The following is a 15,795-nucleotide window of genomic DNA, read 5'->3' as shown; positions in this document are numbered from 1 at the left end:
CCTGTCAAGTTTCATGAATATCAGCCATTCACACTAGCAAATATTAGCTACTGAGTTTTGATTGGCTGTTTGGTGGCCATTTTGGTAATCCAGCCAATCGGCACTTTAGGCAATGTAGCCAAACGAGTCCAAGTATAAGTATACCAAATTTCAGATTTTTAGCTCAAGCAGTTTTTGAGATATTGACATGTGTCAGTTCTAGCGCCCCCTATGGACGAAATTTCCCAAATGTTGTCATACTTGCAAAGAATGTTGTGGTGATTGTGCGTGATAAGTTTTGTTAAGTTTAGACAATCACATCAGTAGATATAGACAATAGAATCACTTTGGGCCACGTCTTACATTTCAATTCAATTCAGTTTATTGTCATTAAAAACAATGTGCAGCAGGCACATGTTAAAAATGAAATGAGGGCTGTGGCTTCACCAAACAGTGCAAGACAGACACAGACAAACACAGCAAACACAGTATAAGATATACACAAACACAACAAACACAGTATAAGATATACACACATGAAGACTAAAAGCTAGAAATAAGTTAAAAGGGAGCTGGAGTACAGAATATTTAAAAATATCTACAGACATTCAGCAGGTGGCCAGGTTCAGGTGGGCAACAGCTTGTGGAAAGAAGCTGTTTTTGAGCCTGGTAGTGCGGGCTCTGAGGCTCCTGTAGCGCCTCCCAGAGCGCAGGAGGGAGAACAGTCCATGGTTGGGGTGGGTGGGATCTCTGCTGATGCTCAGACCCCTTCGAAGGCAGCGTTTGTGATAAATGTCTTTTATGGCTGGGAGCTGGGTACCGGTGATATGCTGGGCCGCCTTGACGATCCGCTGCAGAGCTTTCTGGTCTACTGAGGTGCAGTTGCTGTACCACACTGAGATGCAGCTGGTCAGGATGCTCTCTATGGTGCAGTGGTAGAAGTTGGTGAGAATTTTGGGGGATAGATGGGCGCTGCTCAGCCTCCTCAGGAAATGCAGGCGTTGTTGGGCCTTTTTCACAAGGGCCTGGGTGTTTAATGTCCACGAAAGGTCCTCGCTGGTGTGGACTCCAGGGAATTTAAAGGTGGAAACACACTCCACTTCCACCCCATTGATGTGTATGGAGGAGTGGCTGCAGCTTCTAGACCTCCTGAAGTCCACAATCAGCTCCTTTGTCTTCTGCACATTAAGGACAAGATTGTTGGTAGTACACCATGATGTGAGGTGCTGAATCTCGTCCCTGTAGGCCGTCTCGTCATTGTTGGTGATACGTCCAATGACTGTGGTGTCATCTGCAAACTTAACTATAACATTTGAAGGGTGAGTTGGCAGGCAGTCGTGGGTAAAGAGGGAGAAAAGGAGGGGGCTCAGAACACAGCCTTGAGGGGCACCTATGCTGAAGGTCAGGGTGGAGGAGGTGTGGTCACCTAACCTAACAGACTGAGGTCTGTTGGTCAGCAAGTCCAGGATCCAGTTACAGAGGGAGGGGTTGAGGCCAAGGGAGAGGAGTTGGTGGTTAGTTTGGCGAGGATGATAGTGTTGAAGGCAGAGCTATAATCTATAAACAGCATCCGGATGTATGTGTTGTTAAGTTCAAGGTGGGTCAGAGCAAAGTGCAGGGCAGTGGCAATGGCGTCCTCAGTAGACCTTTTGGGACGGTAGGCGAACTGATGTGGGTCGAATGTGGGGGGGGATAATGTTTTTGATGTGAGCCAGAACCAGTCTCTCAAAGCACTTCATAGCAGTGGGGGTGAGTACTATGGGTCGGTAGTCATTCAGCCATGTGGATGTTGGTTTCTTGGAGACAGGAATGATAGAGGTGGTCTTAAAGCATGCTGGGACTATGGATTGGGACAGTGAGAGGTTAAATACAGGTGTGAAGACCTCAGCCAGCTGGTCGGCACATTCCCAGAGGACCCGACCCGGTATGCTGTCCGGTCCGGCAGCCTTCCGTGTGTTCACTCTGCACAGTGATTCTCTGACCTCTGCAACTGATACAGTTAGCACCTGGTTTCCTGGCTGGTTGGGGATTTTTGTGGCTGAGTCAGTATTGTCCTTGTTGAAGCGGGCATAGAAATGATCTGGCTTGTCTGGCAGGGAGGTATCATGGACAGTGGGACTGCGATTAGAGCTTTTGTAGTCTGTGATAGACTGAAGGACTTGCCACATTTGCCGAGGATCAGAGTTATTGTGAAAGTGGTCCTCTATTCATAGGGAATATTTATATTTGGCTGTTCTGATGCCCTTTTTGAGGTTGGATCTGGCTGCGCTGTAGGCCTCACAGTTACCTGACTTGAATGCTGCATCCCGGACTTTCAGCAGCTGCCGGACCTCACTGGTCATCCAGGGTTTCTGGTTTGGAAAGGAGCAGATTGATTTTTTTGTTGTGACACTCTCAGTGCAAAAGTTAATGTAGGCTAGTATGGCAGATGTCTGTTCATTAATGTCTATATGGGAGCCATGGGTAGCTGGATGTGCAAAAATACTCCAGTCTGTGTTGTCAAAACAGTCCTGGAGTTCAGACACTGCTCCTTCTGGCCAGACATTGATTGTCTTTACTGCTGGCTTGACCCTTTTTATTAGGGGTTTGTAGGCTGGGACCAGGAACATTTTGATTGACATGTAACTTTGAAGTGGAATGACATATCACAATTCTTTTAACAACTCTCTGTCAGCGTTGTGTGGAGATGACGCACACCAAATGTCATGATGAACAGCCTCACACTAGTTCATTTTACTTGCACATCTGGTTGTTTGATGATGGCGGGTAATTTGGCAGGCGGAAATTGGCGTGAATGAGTGCGTTAGATTCGGGAGCTTTGAATGAATTAGAGGAAAAAAAGAATTTCTCAGAAATTCCATACAGAGCCCGAGATATCACGCAAAACGTACGTGTGCTTATTGTGGTGCCCTGCGGAAACAACAACAGTAATAATAATCATAATCATAATAATAATAATCCTTAGGTAAAAAACAATTAAAAAAAAAAGCAATAGGGTTCCTGCAGCTATTGCTGCTTGGACCCCTAAAAAAAAAATTACACAACTACCAACATTGCAACACTAGTCAGTAGTAGCCAATAGCAGGGAGAGTGAAGGTCGGACCCAAAGTGTCTCAACAACGTGTCTGTGACTGAAACACTTGAAGAAATGAGTTTGTCAGCCAGTCCGAGGGCAGGTGATGGACTCAGTCCAAGGGCAGGTGATGGACTCAGTCCGAGGGCAGGTGATGGACTCAGTCCAAGGGCAGGTGATGGACTCAGTCCCAGGGCAGATGATGGACTCAGTCCCAGGGCAGGTGATGGACTCAGTCCCAGGGCAGGTGATGGACTCAGTCCGAGGGCAAGTGATGGACTCAGTTCGAGGGCAGGTGATGGACTCAGTCCGAGGACAGGTGATGGACTCAGTCCCAGGGCAGGTGATGGACTCAGTCCCAGGGCAGGTGATGGACTCAGTCCGAGGACAGGTGATGGACTCAGTCCCAGGGCAGGTGATGGACTCAGTCCGAGGGCAGGTGATGGACTCAGTCCGAGGACAGGTGATGGACTCAGTCCCAGGGCAGGTGATGGACTCAGTCCCAGGGCAGTTGATGGACTCTGCTGTGACCCATTTGCTTCAGATCTCCTTTTTCGTTTGATTCCAGGAAAGTATCACTGCCCCGTTCTGTACAACGTCTTCACCAACAACTCCCACATCGTCGCCAACGAAGTCACCGGCAATGTTTTTTCCTACGAGGTTAGTGAAGTTCCATCGTTGATCGCCTACAAGTTTCCTACACACCGCTGGAAATTTAAACTCTCCCTCCCACACACACACACACACACACACACACACACCCACACACCCAGGGTTTTAGTGGATATCATAAGCAAACCTATTTGCAGTGAACCTTTATGCACTAAGAGCTGAATGATCCTCTTGGTGCCCACACTTGTCTCTGCCGAACAAAATATGTTTTTGAGGGCGTCCGGGTGGCGTGGTGGTCTATTCCGTTGCCTACCAACACGGGGACCGCCAATTCAAATCCCTGTGTTACCTCCAGCTTGGTCGGGCGTCTCTACAGACACAATTGGCCGTGTCTGCAGGTGGGAAGCCGGATGTGGGTATGTGTCCTGGTCGCTGCACTAGCACCTCCTCTGGTCAGTTGGGGCACCTGGTCGGGGGGGGGGACTGGGGGGAATAGCGTGATCCTCCCACGTGCTACATCCCCCTGGTGAAACTCCTCACTGTCAGGTGAAAAGAAGCGGCTGGTGACTCCACATGTATCGGGGGAGGCATGTGGTAGTCTGCAGCCCTCCCCGGACCGGCAGAGGGGGTGGAGCAGAGACTCGGATGGCCTGGAAGAGTGGGGTGATTGGCCAAGTACAATTGGGGAGAAAAAGGGGAGGGGGGGAGTCCAGAAAAAAGAAAAGGAAAGGGAATATGTTTTTGCAGCACAGAGACCTTCAGTGAAGGGGTTAATTAAACTAATTAAAACACCTTCAGATCAGGTGATGGATATCTCATTCTTTGCAATGTGATAGTTACATTTTAGCGCAACCATCCACCCCTAATAAACTACAGTGAAGGTGTAGTTTATTTCTCTTTATGTACTTTGAATACATCGCGAAAAAGGAGAAGCCCTTTGTTGTTACCTGGGTATGATGGGTAAGTACACTGAAGTAGAACACCAGTAAAACTGGAGACTCTGAATGGTTCAGCGTTTGTCTGCCCTCAGGCTGTGGAGCAGCTGAACATCAAGACCAAGAGTTACAAAGATCTGCTGACTGATGAAGCATTTACCAGGAAAGACATTATAACGCTCCAGGTGGGTCTTTGAGTTGGGCTGGGTTTCTTTTTTCAAATGTAACATTTAAAGAAAATGGACCCTCAGTTTATCACTCCTGAAAATTTACATGCAAACAAATGTCCTTTTTTGACACATTGGTTGATTTAAAACAACGAATAATCAACAAATATCCAAATCATGACGAGTTTTGCAGCTGCTTGTTTTCGTGCTAACTCTCAGGGAGGACTTTGTTGAGGAAGATGACACTGCATATAGCCTCTTACAGCTCAGGTAGGACTTTGTTGAGGAAGATGACACAGTATATAGCCTCTTAAAGCTCAGGTAGGACTTTGTTGATGAAGATGACACTGCATATAGCCTCTTACAGCTCAGGTAGGGCTTTGTTGAGGAAGATGACACTGCATATAGCATCTTAAAGCTCAGGTAGGACTTTGTTGATGAAGATGACACTGCATATAGCCTCTTACAGCTCAGGTAGGACTTTGTTGAGGAAGATGACACTGCATATAGCCTCTTAAAGCTCAGGTAGGACTTTGTTGATGAAGATGCCACTGCATATAGCCTCTTAAAGCTCAGGTAGGACTTTGTTGATGAAGATGGCACTGCATATAGCCTCTTACAGCTCAGGTAAGACTGGACTTTGTTGAGGAAGATGACACTGTATATAGCCTCTTACAGCTCAGGTAGGACTTTGTTGAAGAAGATGGCACTACATATAGCCTCTTACAGCTCAGATAGGGCTTTGTTGAGGAAGATGACACTGTATATAGCCTCTTACAGCTCAGGTAGGACTTTGTTGAAGAAGATGGCACTACATATAGCCTCTTACAGCTCAGGTAGGACTTTGTTGAGGAAGATGACACTGCATATAGCCTCTTACAGCTCAGGTAGGGCGTTGTTGAGGAAGATGACACTGCATATAGCCTCTTACAGCTCAGGTAGGGCTTTGTTGAGGAAGATGACACTGCATATAGCCTCTTACAGCTCAGGTAGGGCTTTGTTGAAGAAGATGACACTGTATATAGCCTCTTACAGCTCAGGTAGGGCTTTGTTGAGTAGGAGACACTGCATATAGCCTCTTACAGCTCAGGTAGGACTTTGTTGATGAAGATGACACTGTATATAGCCTTTTACAGCTCGGGTAGGACTTTGTTGAGGAAGGTGGCACTACATATACCCTCTTACAGCTCAGGCAAGACTTTGTTGATGAAGATGACACTGCATATAGCCTCTTACAGCTGAGGTAAGACTGGACTTTGTTGAGGAAGATGACACTGTATATAGCCTCTTACAGCTCAGGTAGGGCTTTGTTGAGGAATATTACACTGCATATAGCCACTTACAGCTCAGGTAGGACTTTGTTGAGGAAGATGACACTGCATATAGCCTCTTACAGCTCAGGTAGGACTTTGTTGAGAAGGTGGCACTACATATAGCCTCTTACAGCTCAGGCAAGACTTTGTTGAGGAAGATGGCACTACATATATCCTCTTACAGCTCCGGTAGGGCTTTGTTGAGGAAGATGACACTGCATATAGCCTCTTACAGCTCGGGTAGGACTTTGTTGTTGAGGAAGGTGGCACTACATATAGCCTCTTACAGCTCAGGTAGGACTTTGTTGAGGAAGGTGGCAGTAAATATAGCCTCTTACAGCTCAGGTAGGACTTTGTTGTTGAAGATGACACTGCATATCGCCTCTTACGGCTCAGGTAGGAATTTGTTGAGGAAGATGGCACTGCATATATCCTCTTACAGCTCAGGTAGGACTTTGTTGAGGAAGATGACACTGTATATAGCCTCTTACAGCTCAGGTAGCGCTTTGTTGAAGAAGATGACACTGTATATAGCCTCTTACAGCTCAGGTAGAACTTTATTGAGGAAGATGACACTGCATATAGCCTCTTACAGCTCAGGTAGGACTTTGTTGAAGAAGATGACACTGCATATAGCCTCTTACAGCTCAGGTAGGGCGTTGTTGAGGAAGATGGCACTGCATATATCCTCTTACAGCTCAGGTAGGGCTTTGTTGAGGAAGATGACACTGCTTATAGCCTCTTACAGCTCAGGTAGGACTTTGTTGAGGAAGATGACACTGTATATAGCCTCTTACAGCTCAGGTAGGGCTTTGTTGAAGAAGATGACACTGCACATAGCCTCTTACAGCTCAGGTAGGGCTTTGTTGATGAAGATGACACTACATATAGCCTCTTACAGCTCAGGTAGGGCTTTGTTGAGGAAGATGACACTGCTTATAGCCTCTTACAGCTCAGGTAGGACTTTGTTGAGGAAGATGACACTGTATATAGCCTCTTACAGCTCAGGTAGGGCTTTGTTGAAGAAGATGACACTGCACATAGCCTCTTACAGCTCAGGTAGGGCTTTGTTGATGAAGATGACACTACATATAGCCTCTTACAGCTCAGGTAGGGCTTTGTTGAAGAAGATGACACTGCACATAGCCTCTTACAGCTCAGGTAGAACTTTGTTGAGGAAGATGACACTGCATATAGCCTCTTACAGCTCAGGTAGGACTTTGTTGAGGAAGATGACACTGCATATAGCCTCTTACAGCTCAGGTAGAACTTTGTTGAGGAAGATGACACTGCATATAGCCTCTTACAGCTCAGGTAGGGCTTTGTTGAGGAAGATGACACTGTATATAGCCTCTTACAGCTCAGGTAGGGCTTTGTTGAGGAAGATGACACTGCTTATAGCCTCTTACAGCTTAGGTAGGACTTTGTTGAGGAAGATGACACTGTATATAGCCTCTTACAGCTCAGGTAGGGCTTTGTTGAAGAAGATGACACTGCACATAGCCTGTTACAGCTCAGGTAGGGCTTTGTTGATGAAGATGACACTACATATAGCCTCTTACAGCTCAGGTAGGGCTTTGTTGAAGAAGATGACACTGCACATAGCCTCTTACAGCTCAGGTAGAACTTTGTTGAGGAAGATGACACTGCATATAGCCTCTTACAGCTCAGGTAGGACTTTGTTGAGGAAGATGACACTGCATATAGCCTCTTACAGCTCAGGTAGAACTTTGTTGAGGAAGATGACACTGCATATAGCCTCTTACAGCTCAGGTAGAACTTTGTTGAGGAAGATGACACTGCATATAGCCTCTTACAGCTCAGGTAGAACTTTGTTGAGGAAGATGACACTGCATATAGCCTCTTACAGCTCAGCTTGGTCGGGCATCCCTACAGACGCAATTGGCTGTGTCTGTAGGTGGGAAGCCGAATGTTGGTATGTGTCCTGGTTGCTACATTAGCACCTCCTCTGGTCGGTTGGGGCCCCTGTTGGGGGGGGGCTGTGGAGAATAGCGTGATCCTCCCACGAGCTATGTCCCCCTGGTGAAACGCCTCACTGTCAGATGAAAAGAAGCATCTGGAGACGCCACATGTATGGGAGGAGGCGTGTGGTAGTGTGCAGCCCTCCCTGGATCAGCAGAGGGGGTGGAGCAGAGACCGAGACCGCTCATAAGAGTGGGGTAATTGGCCGGGTACAGTTGGGAGAAAAGGGGGGGTTTACTATATGTGTTTAAGTAAAATAAATAAGAACAAACTTCAAGACTGTGGTTTTAAAACGTGTCAGAGTGCTTGTTGTGATTATTATAGGGCTTTCCCTTTCTAGGATCCTACCAAACTGGACAAATTCAATGTTTCCAACTTCTTCCATGTGAAGAACAATCTCAAAGTCTTGGATCCAGGTGAGTGCATCCATGTCACAACACGGTGGTTTGTCAGATTGATCAGGACCTGTCTTTTGTGTAGCGCCTCTAAGAGGGTGACGTTAGCTTACTGAAGTTTTTCTTTATTCCCCCCAGGATGTGTTGATGTTGATAGTTATATGTGCACTACGTTGTGAGGAAAAATAAGGAAATATCTTTAATTTCCCTTTAAATCCTATTCCATCATTTCTGTGGGTCTTAGCACCTTTACAGAAAATGTCCTCACTTAAGGTCCTCGGGATTCAATATCCACAATTCTGAGCTTGTCCTTCCTTCCTTCTCTCTCTTGGCATGATTCAGATGAGGAAAAAGCCAAGCTGGACCCAGCTTACCACCTTAAGAGCACCAACATGGAAACAAAGGAGACCCTGGCTGAGCTGTATAAGGACTACAAGGGAGACCAGCTCCTGGCTTCTACCATGAAGGAGCCAGAGGCCAAGAAGACGGACAAGTTGAATGCTGTAAGAGAAACATGGTCATACCAACAAACTCTCGCTAGGCTGCTAAACTGCCGAGACAGTACCCATAGGTCAGAGAGCACTGACAAATGAAAGACACAGTTTATATGGGTGCATAGGATTAAAAGGTGGTGGGGTTAAGCAAACCTGTGTGAATATATTCCCAATATTTTATATACTCAGCACATAAGTGGTAAAGGAGACTCTTTTGAAAAAGCTCCCGTTTGCTGCTAAAGATGAGCGGTGCCATTTTTAGGTGTCATTGTAGTTGTTAATTGAGTTCCCATGGGAATGCTGATTATTTAAAGGAGATATTCAGATGAGCAGGGCACTTGAAACAGCTGATGAAAGACTGTAGTCACACATGGGCTCAGTGTGATTGTCCCTGGCTATTAATCACGGTGGGATCAGATAAACACCGTGTGCCAACTTCACTTTTTTCATTCAGCACTTCAGTCTGCTTGAAAAAAATCACCACCGTTCAAGTACCCTTGAGCCAAACAGTTGTCACCCGCCTGCTGTGTTTTGAGTGATTTATTTGATCTATCTAGGTATCTAAATAGGTTCTCATTATGTTATTTATAATTTTGTTATTATGATATATTAGCATCTTATTCTAAAGGGCCATATTTTTTCCTTCCTTTACTTTGCTATACCAGACCAAAACAAGCATAACAAGTGGTGATGATGCATGTACAATTCATGATAGTCTAAACTGTGAAAACTTGTAAGGTTTGGATAATCACATCTCAATAGTTTGTAAATAGATTTTCACATATTATTTGACATCAACCATGCCTGATGATTATCCTCCCAATTGTGTGAACAAGTGCTGTTGCAGTGCTTTTTGGTCTGTCAAAATGTGCCCTTCAGCCTCTCTGGTGGTATTATTTTAAAAGTTTTTCTGTAGGAAAACCTTTGATGGGGGGGGGGGGGTGCTGGCTTGATGGCATTGACAATGCACTTGATCGCCCTCATTGCCTCGAACCTTTGAGCAGGTTTTTGAATAGATTCTTACTCTTGTTTAATGGCACAAGGGACATTATGTTAGATCCAGTCTGTTCCTAGCTCCAGGGTGGACATTAACCGTTTCCAGCGGCCAAATGCTTGTGAACCTGCCGGTAAGTTTGCATGTGTATCAGATGACCAGCCATCGTTCAAATATATTGTTTAAGAATAAGATCTATAATTCTGTAGTTGAATTTGCCATTTATTCTGCCCCCCCAGCATGTCATCTCCCAGGGAACCATTTTTTTAGAAATAGGTGCTATATGCAAACTGTACACAAGAGGGAGCTATAATTGTCTTCTATGTGCTTCGGAGACGTTTTCACAGGATCATTCATGCATGGGAGATCCCTGCATCTAGGAAGGGGGAAATGATGAGAAAGGCCTGCAGTGCTGAGTGGGACACTTTTAATCAGAATAATGCAAAGCTTAATGTTAAAGTTGAATTGTCTTGTCCTAACACATCCTCTCAGGCTGGTGTAGTGACAGGGAGACTCCTTCACAGGAAAGGCTGGGGTTTGACCCTTCATAACTCTGTCCTCCATGCTTGAAGTGTCCTTGACCAAGACACTAAATCTTTAACGCGTTCACCCCACCAAAAGACAGATTTGTCCTTAAAGGGGTAGAGTACTATAGATACACTACTAAAAGCCCTGTGGTGCAATAGAAGAAACAAACAACAGCGGGTGAGCATGATTGCTTGACAGTTGGGTCAAAACGTTCCCTAGTGTGCTGAATGCAATTTATACAGGGTCCTTTTCGGGCTTGGAAATACACCCTAAATTAATAGCACCAGTCTGGTATCCTGTATTTTTCAGCAGGGCCAGCCTAGCTACAGATCTGCTCACATGTACTGTGTCAGGAAAACAAACACAAACATGTGTAACAAATCAGCATCAGTCAGCTGTGTAAACACCACAGCCTACCCATTAACACTCCTTCCCTCACACAAGAGGGCTTGCTGTCCCTATTTGTCGTCTTTGACGACAGGGCAATGGGCGTAGATTTAGTTAAAATAAAACCAACACTTGCCTCATTGACAGTTCGCCTTTTGACGCTACGCCATGTCCTCATTTGCACCAGGGCATTTCTCTGAGTGCACTTGTGCTTTTGACGTTACAAAAGTTTGCAGCCTAGGTGAGGTCCTGACAGCCTCTTAGAAGAACGGTGAATATCGGTCAGATGGAGCACCCAAGGTAAATCTCGCTCCTTTGTGTGTTTCCTCCATGAGAACTAGAGCAGAAGAGTGCAGAAAGCCGGAGCCATGGAGAAGACTCCAGTTTCAGCAACTACCCGCCTTACCCGCAGCTGGCTGCGCTATGTCCTCTTGACTTACATAACTCTCCCAGACTTGGATCACTGGCAGTATCTTGGATACCGCATATTATCTTAAAACATGCATGTTCTCTCTGCATCTGCGTGGGTTTCCTCAGGGTGCTCCGGTTTCCTCCGCCCATCAAAAAGACATGCATGTTGGGGTTGATACTCCTGCCTGTGCCCCTGACCAAGGCAATGGGAAAAGAATTGGAGTTGGTCCTCAGGCACTGCACTGCACCTGCCCACTGCTATACAATAGGATGAGTTGAATGCAGAAGACAAATTTCATGTAACCGAACAGCTCAAAAAACTCATCTGGGGCACCCGGGTGGCATGGCGGTCTATTCCGTTGCCTGCCAATACGGGGGTCGATGGTTTGAATCCCCATGTTACCTTTGGGTTGGTTGGGCGTCCCTACAGACACAATTGGCCATGTTTGCGGGTGGGAAGCCGGATGTGGGTATGTGTCCTGGTCACTACACTAGCGCCTCCTGTGGTTGGTCGGGGTGCCTGTTTGGGGGGGAGGGGGAACTGGGGGGAATAGCGTATCAGAGGAAGCATGTGGTGGTCTGCAGCCCTCCCCGGTTTGGTAGAGGGGGTGGAGCAGCGACTGGGATGGCTCAGAAGAGTGGGGTAACTGGCCCAGTACAATTCAGAGAAAAAAGGTCTTCAGCAGTGTTCCTGGGCACGCCTGGGCCACTGCAGGGTTACTGCCCCAAAACAAAAAAGAAAACATAAGGAAGTGATGATAGTCCATCTGTCACCCGCAGGCTTTACCCAACAAGGCAAGCTCCAGAAAACTAACATGTGGTGGCACAAATATAACCACAAAAAAAAAAAACAGGTCTTAAGGAAATTTAATGCTAACCAAATCAGAAAAACTGGTTATCCCGGACGAGTCCCCATTACTATGTTACGGCTGACTCGCAAACTGCAACATAATAACAGACACAATATCAGATTTAAGGTGCATTAAAGAAAAAAATTATTATTATTAACCAAAATAAAAGAACAGAAGTCATACCAAACAAATGAACCGAAACATCAGGTTGCTGCTGTAGAGTGAGAACTGAACAAAAAGATCAACTTATATAGACCCGCCCCCAGACCACACAGGTAACTTGCAATAAGCAGTCTGTCTAGGGAAGGACCTGAAACATAGAAACATTAGTGCAGGAAACAAAACAAGATATAACATATCACATTGGTTGTTTTTTTGGTTTGTTTTTTTATTTGCACAGTGATGAAGCACAGAATTGAAGTGATTGAAAGTCAAAATATTAGATTTTTTTTTTTTTTTTTTTTTAGTTGAGATAAATGAAGAAAGATCTGATAGAAACATCTCACCTCAAAGCAGAAACAACTGAACTGGATAACAGAATCTAAATAACAGGGCACAATGCATTGGGCCAACCTTTGAATGCATGAAAAGGCAAATTGTAACAATTGAATTTTATGTGTTTTAAAAGAAGTCTTGTGATTTGTAGAACATTACAGAGAGGTGTCTGAGCTTTATTTATCTTTTTCTGCTTGTTTTGTTTATTGTTTTTAATTGTCTGACTCTTTCCTTTCCCCCAGGCTCACTACTCCACAGGCAGAGTCTCAGCCTCGTTCACATCCACAGCCATGGCCCCTGCCACCATGCATGAAGCAGGTGAGAGACTGTCGCACAGAAAACCTGCCGGATCAACTTTCACGTGTTTTCCTGACTTTTCTGTTCGCGTTTTCTGTCTTTGTTTCTGGCATGTGAGCGCTATAAATGCAGATAATCCTTCCGACGACTTGTTCTTCACCCTCTAGTCTTGGGGCTCTTAAAGACTGTCAAGAGCCTCCAAATAGATGCATATTAGAACACATGCAATAAGATTTTGTCCCAAAGGTCTGATAAATGGGGTTCAAATCAACAAACATCCCTAACATTATTCATTTAGTAGTGAAATGTCTTCAGTGTGGGTGTGGTTAAATAGCGGTGAGGGTGAAAGCTATCAATAGAGTTCTTTTTCATACTCATTGTCATAATTTTAATTCAGTTACATTAGAGACACTATGAAACTAGATTATTCCTTGTCTTGCTGGAGACCCACCAGAAACCTTTCTGTGACCCTTGTGGAGATGCTTGGGTGCAAGATTAAAAACACAGGTCACCAACCGTACCCTTCATGGAAGAAAAGGCTGGAAGCCAAGATCAAAGCAGCACAGAGAGATGTTAGCCACTTAACAGAGGTGCAGAAAATTGTGATGAAAGACAGACCCTGGTTGAAGAAGTACAGCAAGATGTCCATAAGTGAGGCCTTGGAAACTGCCAAACAAAGGCTCACAGCTCACCACCAGGCTGAAGAGATACACTAGAGAGGCAGAAGACAAAAGAGTAAATGACCTGTTCCTCAAAGAACCATCCGAAGTGTACTCCCAGCTGCAGAGTAACAAGGAACAACATCAGACCCAGCCAGAGCAGCGACAGAGCGATACTGGAAGGATGTGTGGGAAAAGGAGGCATCATACAACACCAATGCCCAGTGGCTGGTGGACCTAAGAGCAGACCACAGCAATATCCCAGAACAAGAAGGAGTTATCATCACAGTGGCCGACATCCAATGACGAGTCTCAAGCATGAAGAGCTGGACTGCACCAGACCCTAACATGATTCATGCCTACTGGCTGAAGAAGCTAATGGCACTCCATGAACGCTTGGTGATACTGATGAACCAGCTGCTAACATTAGGGTCTCACCCTGACTGGCTAACACAGGGGAGAACAATACTGATGGAAGAAGGATCCCTACAGGGATACAACACCTTCAAACTGTGCGTCAGTGTACGATGTACATCGCTTTGGATAAAAACGTCTGCTAAATGAAATTGTAAACTACTGGCCGATAACTGGCCTCTCCACAACATGGAAGATACTGTCAGGCATATTTAGCAGCTAAGTGAAATGGACACACGATTCAAGACACGAACAAAACTCAGAAAGGAATTGGGACAACACCAGAGGGTCAAAGCAGTAGCTACTGGTTGATATTGTCAGTGCTGAACCACGGGCTTGGACTCAAACGCAGACTCAGTCTCAGTTCACAAAAATCAGTCCTTTTAATAAGAATGAGGTCGATACACAGGTGATCAGATAACAAGGCAACAGTGTCCAAATCGGCAGGTGAAAGGTGAGGTCAAAAAGGCAAAAACAGGTCAGGAAACTATAGGGCTTAAGAAATTCACACAAAGAAAAAATGCTGGAACGCTGTCACAAGGAACAAGGTGAACTGGCACAGAAGGAAGGGAACACTAAGACTATATACTCTGGAGGAGGGGAGACAATGAGACACAGGTGCAACACATTAGGGCAGGACAGGTAATCACACAGGAGGGAGACACATGAGGGCAGGAAGTGAAGATTCAATGAAGGACTGGTTGTTAAAATCCCTAGTATTTGCACTGGAACAGTTTCAGTGGGAAATAAACTGGAGATGGCTGCCAAGGGGACATTGCCACCACCAGGACACATCGTTAATTGTGTATCTCAGCATCACAGGGTGTTTCGGCCTTTTATCACAAGACACCTTCCGCTGAGGCAGGTCCACCACAGGTTGGTCGGTCCAGGGTGTGTGTCCTGTGGTTAGCTGTTCACCCTGGCAGCCCAGATGGCGTCTCTCCTTTTGATCCAGATCCAATGGCTAGTCCTCTCAGCAGTGTCGGCTAGCTCTTTGATCGTTCTCCTGTGGGCCTGCCCGCTGACTCCTAGTTCCCTCAGGAATTTTGCTGTGGAGCTGGCAACAAAGCCCCTACAACCCACCTCCACAGGGTGCACCTTCACCTTCCAGCCTCTGTCCTCTGCTTCGGCTGCTAGGTTGGCGTACCACAGCTTCTTACATTTGTACACTTCATCGACTGCATCCTCCCCAGGGGACTGTCAGCTCGATGATGTAAATGAGCTGACAAGAATTGGACCAGAGGACGAGGTCTGGTTGCAAGGTGGTTGTTGCAATTTCTGTCGGGAAGATGAGCTTCTGGCCTTAAGTCCACCCGCATTTCCCAATCCCTGGCTGAGTTTAGTGAGACTAAGTCGGGAAGTGAAGGGTTGGCCTTCAGTTTATCCCCCTCCCTAATGAAAGCTGGAAAATCCTTCCTGGTTGTTGAAGGGTTGGGCATTGATGGAAACCCTCTTGCGCTCGTGTTCAGCTGCCAAGCACCTGAGCACCTGATTGTGTCGCCAGGTGTATCTGCCTTGGGTAAGGCTGGTCTTGCAGCCAACCAAGCAACACTACATCACAATACATACGTGTCAGAGGACACGTTTTTGCGAGAGCGAAATACGTGTATATGGACACGTATTAGTTGCCACTGGGGCCGCAATCCCGTCTTCTGGCCACTGGGGGCGCAATCCTGTCTTCTAGGTCTAGGCAGAGCTGTATCGGTCGGGATTCACCACAATTTCTCCACCACACAAGGTAATGTTACATCTAATACATGTTTAAGTAAAATGTTAATTTAGACATCGTTTTTATAGATGTCAATAGA

At 45.9% G+C, this 15,795-nt stretch overlaps 1 protein-coding gene across 1 annotated transcript in view; it reads left to right on the top strand.

The window, feature by feature from the left end:
* The window catches only part of ppil2 (peptidylprolyl isomerase (cyclophilin)-like 2), a 105,108-nt gene that overhangs the window by 17,044 nt on the left and 72,269 nt on the right, over positions 1-15,795 (top strand). Inside the window, exons 7-11 of the mRNA XM_056287391.1 lie at positions 3,621-3,712; positions 4,695-4,784; positions 8,403-8,478; positions 8,800-8,960; positions 12,860-12,935. Coding sequence (XP_056143366.1) covers positions 3,621-3,712; positions 4,695-4,784; positions 8,403-8,478; positions 8,800-8,960; positions 12,860-12,935 — 495 coding nt within the window. The remainder of the gene's footprint in view (positions 1-3,620; positions 3,713-4,694; positions 4,785-8,402; positions 8,479-8,799; positions 8,961-12,859; positions 12,936-15,795) is intronic.

The sequence above is a fragment of the Lampris incognitus genome, chromosome 1, assembly GCF_029633865.1.
Source record: "Lampris incognitus isolate fLamInc1 chromosome 1, fLamInc1.hap2, whole genome shotgun sequence".
In the NCBI taxonomy this organism is placed as follows: Eukaryota; Metazoa; Chordata; class Actinopteri; order Lampriformes; family Lampridae; genus Lampris; species Lampris incognitus.
This window is presented reverse-complemented; position numbering and strand designations above follow the sequence as displayed.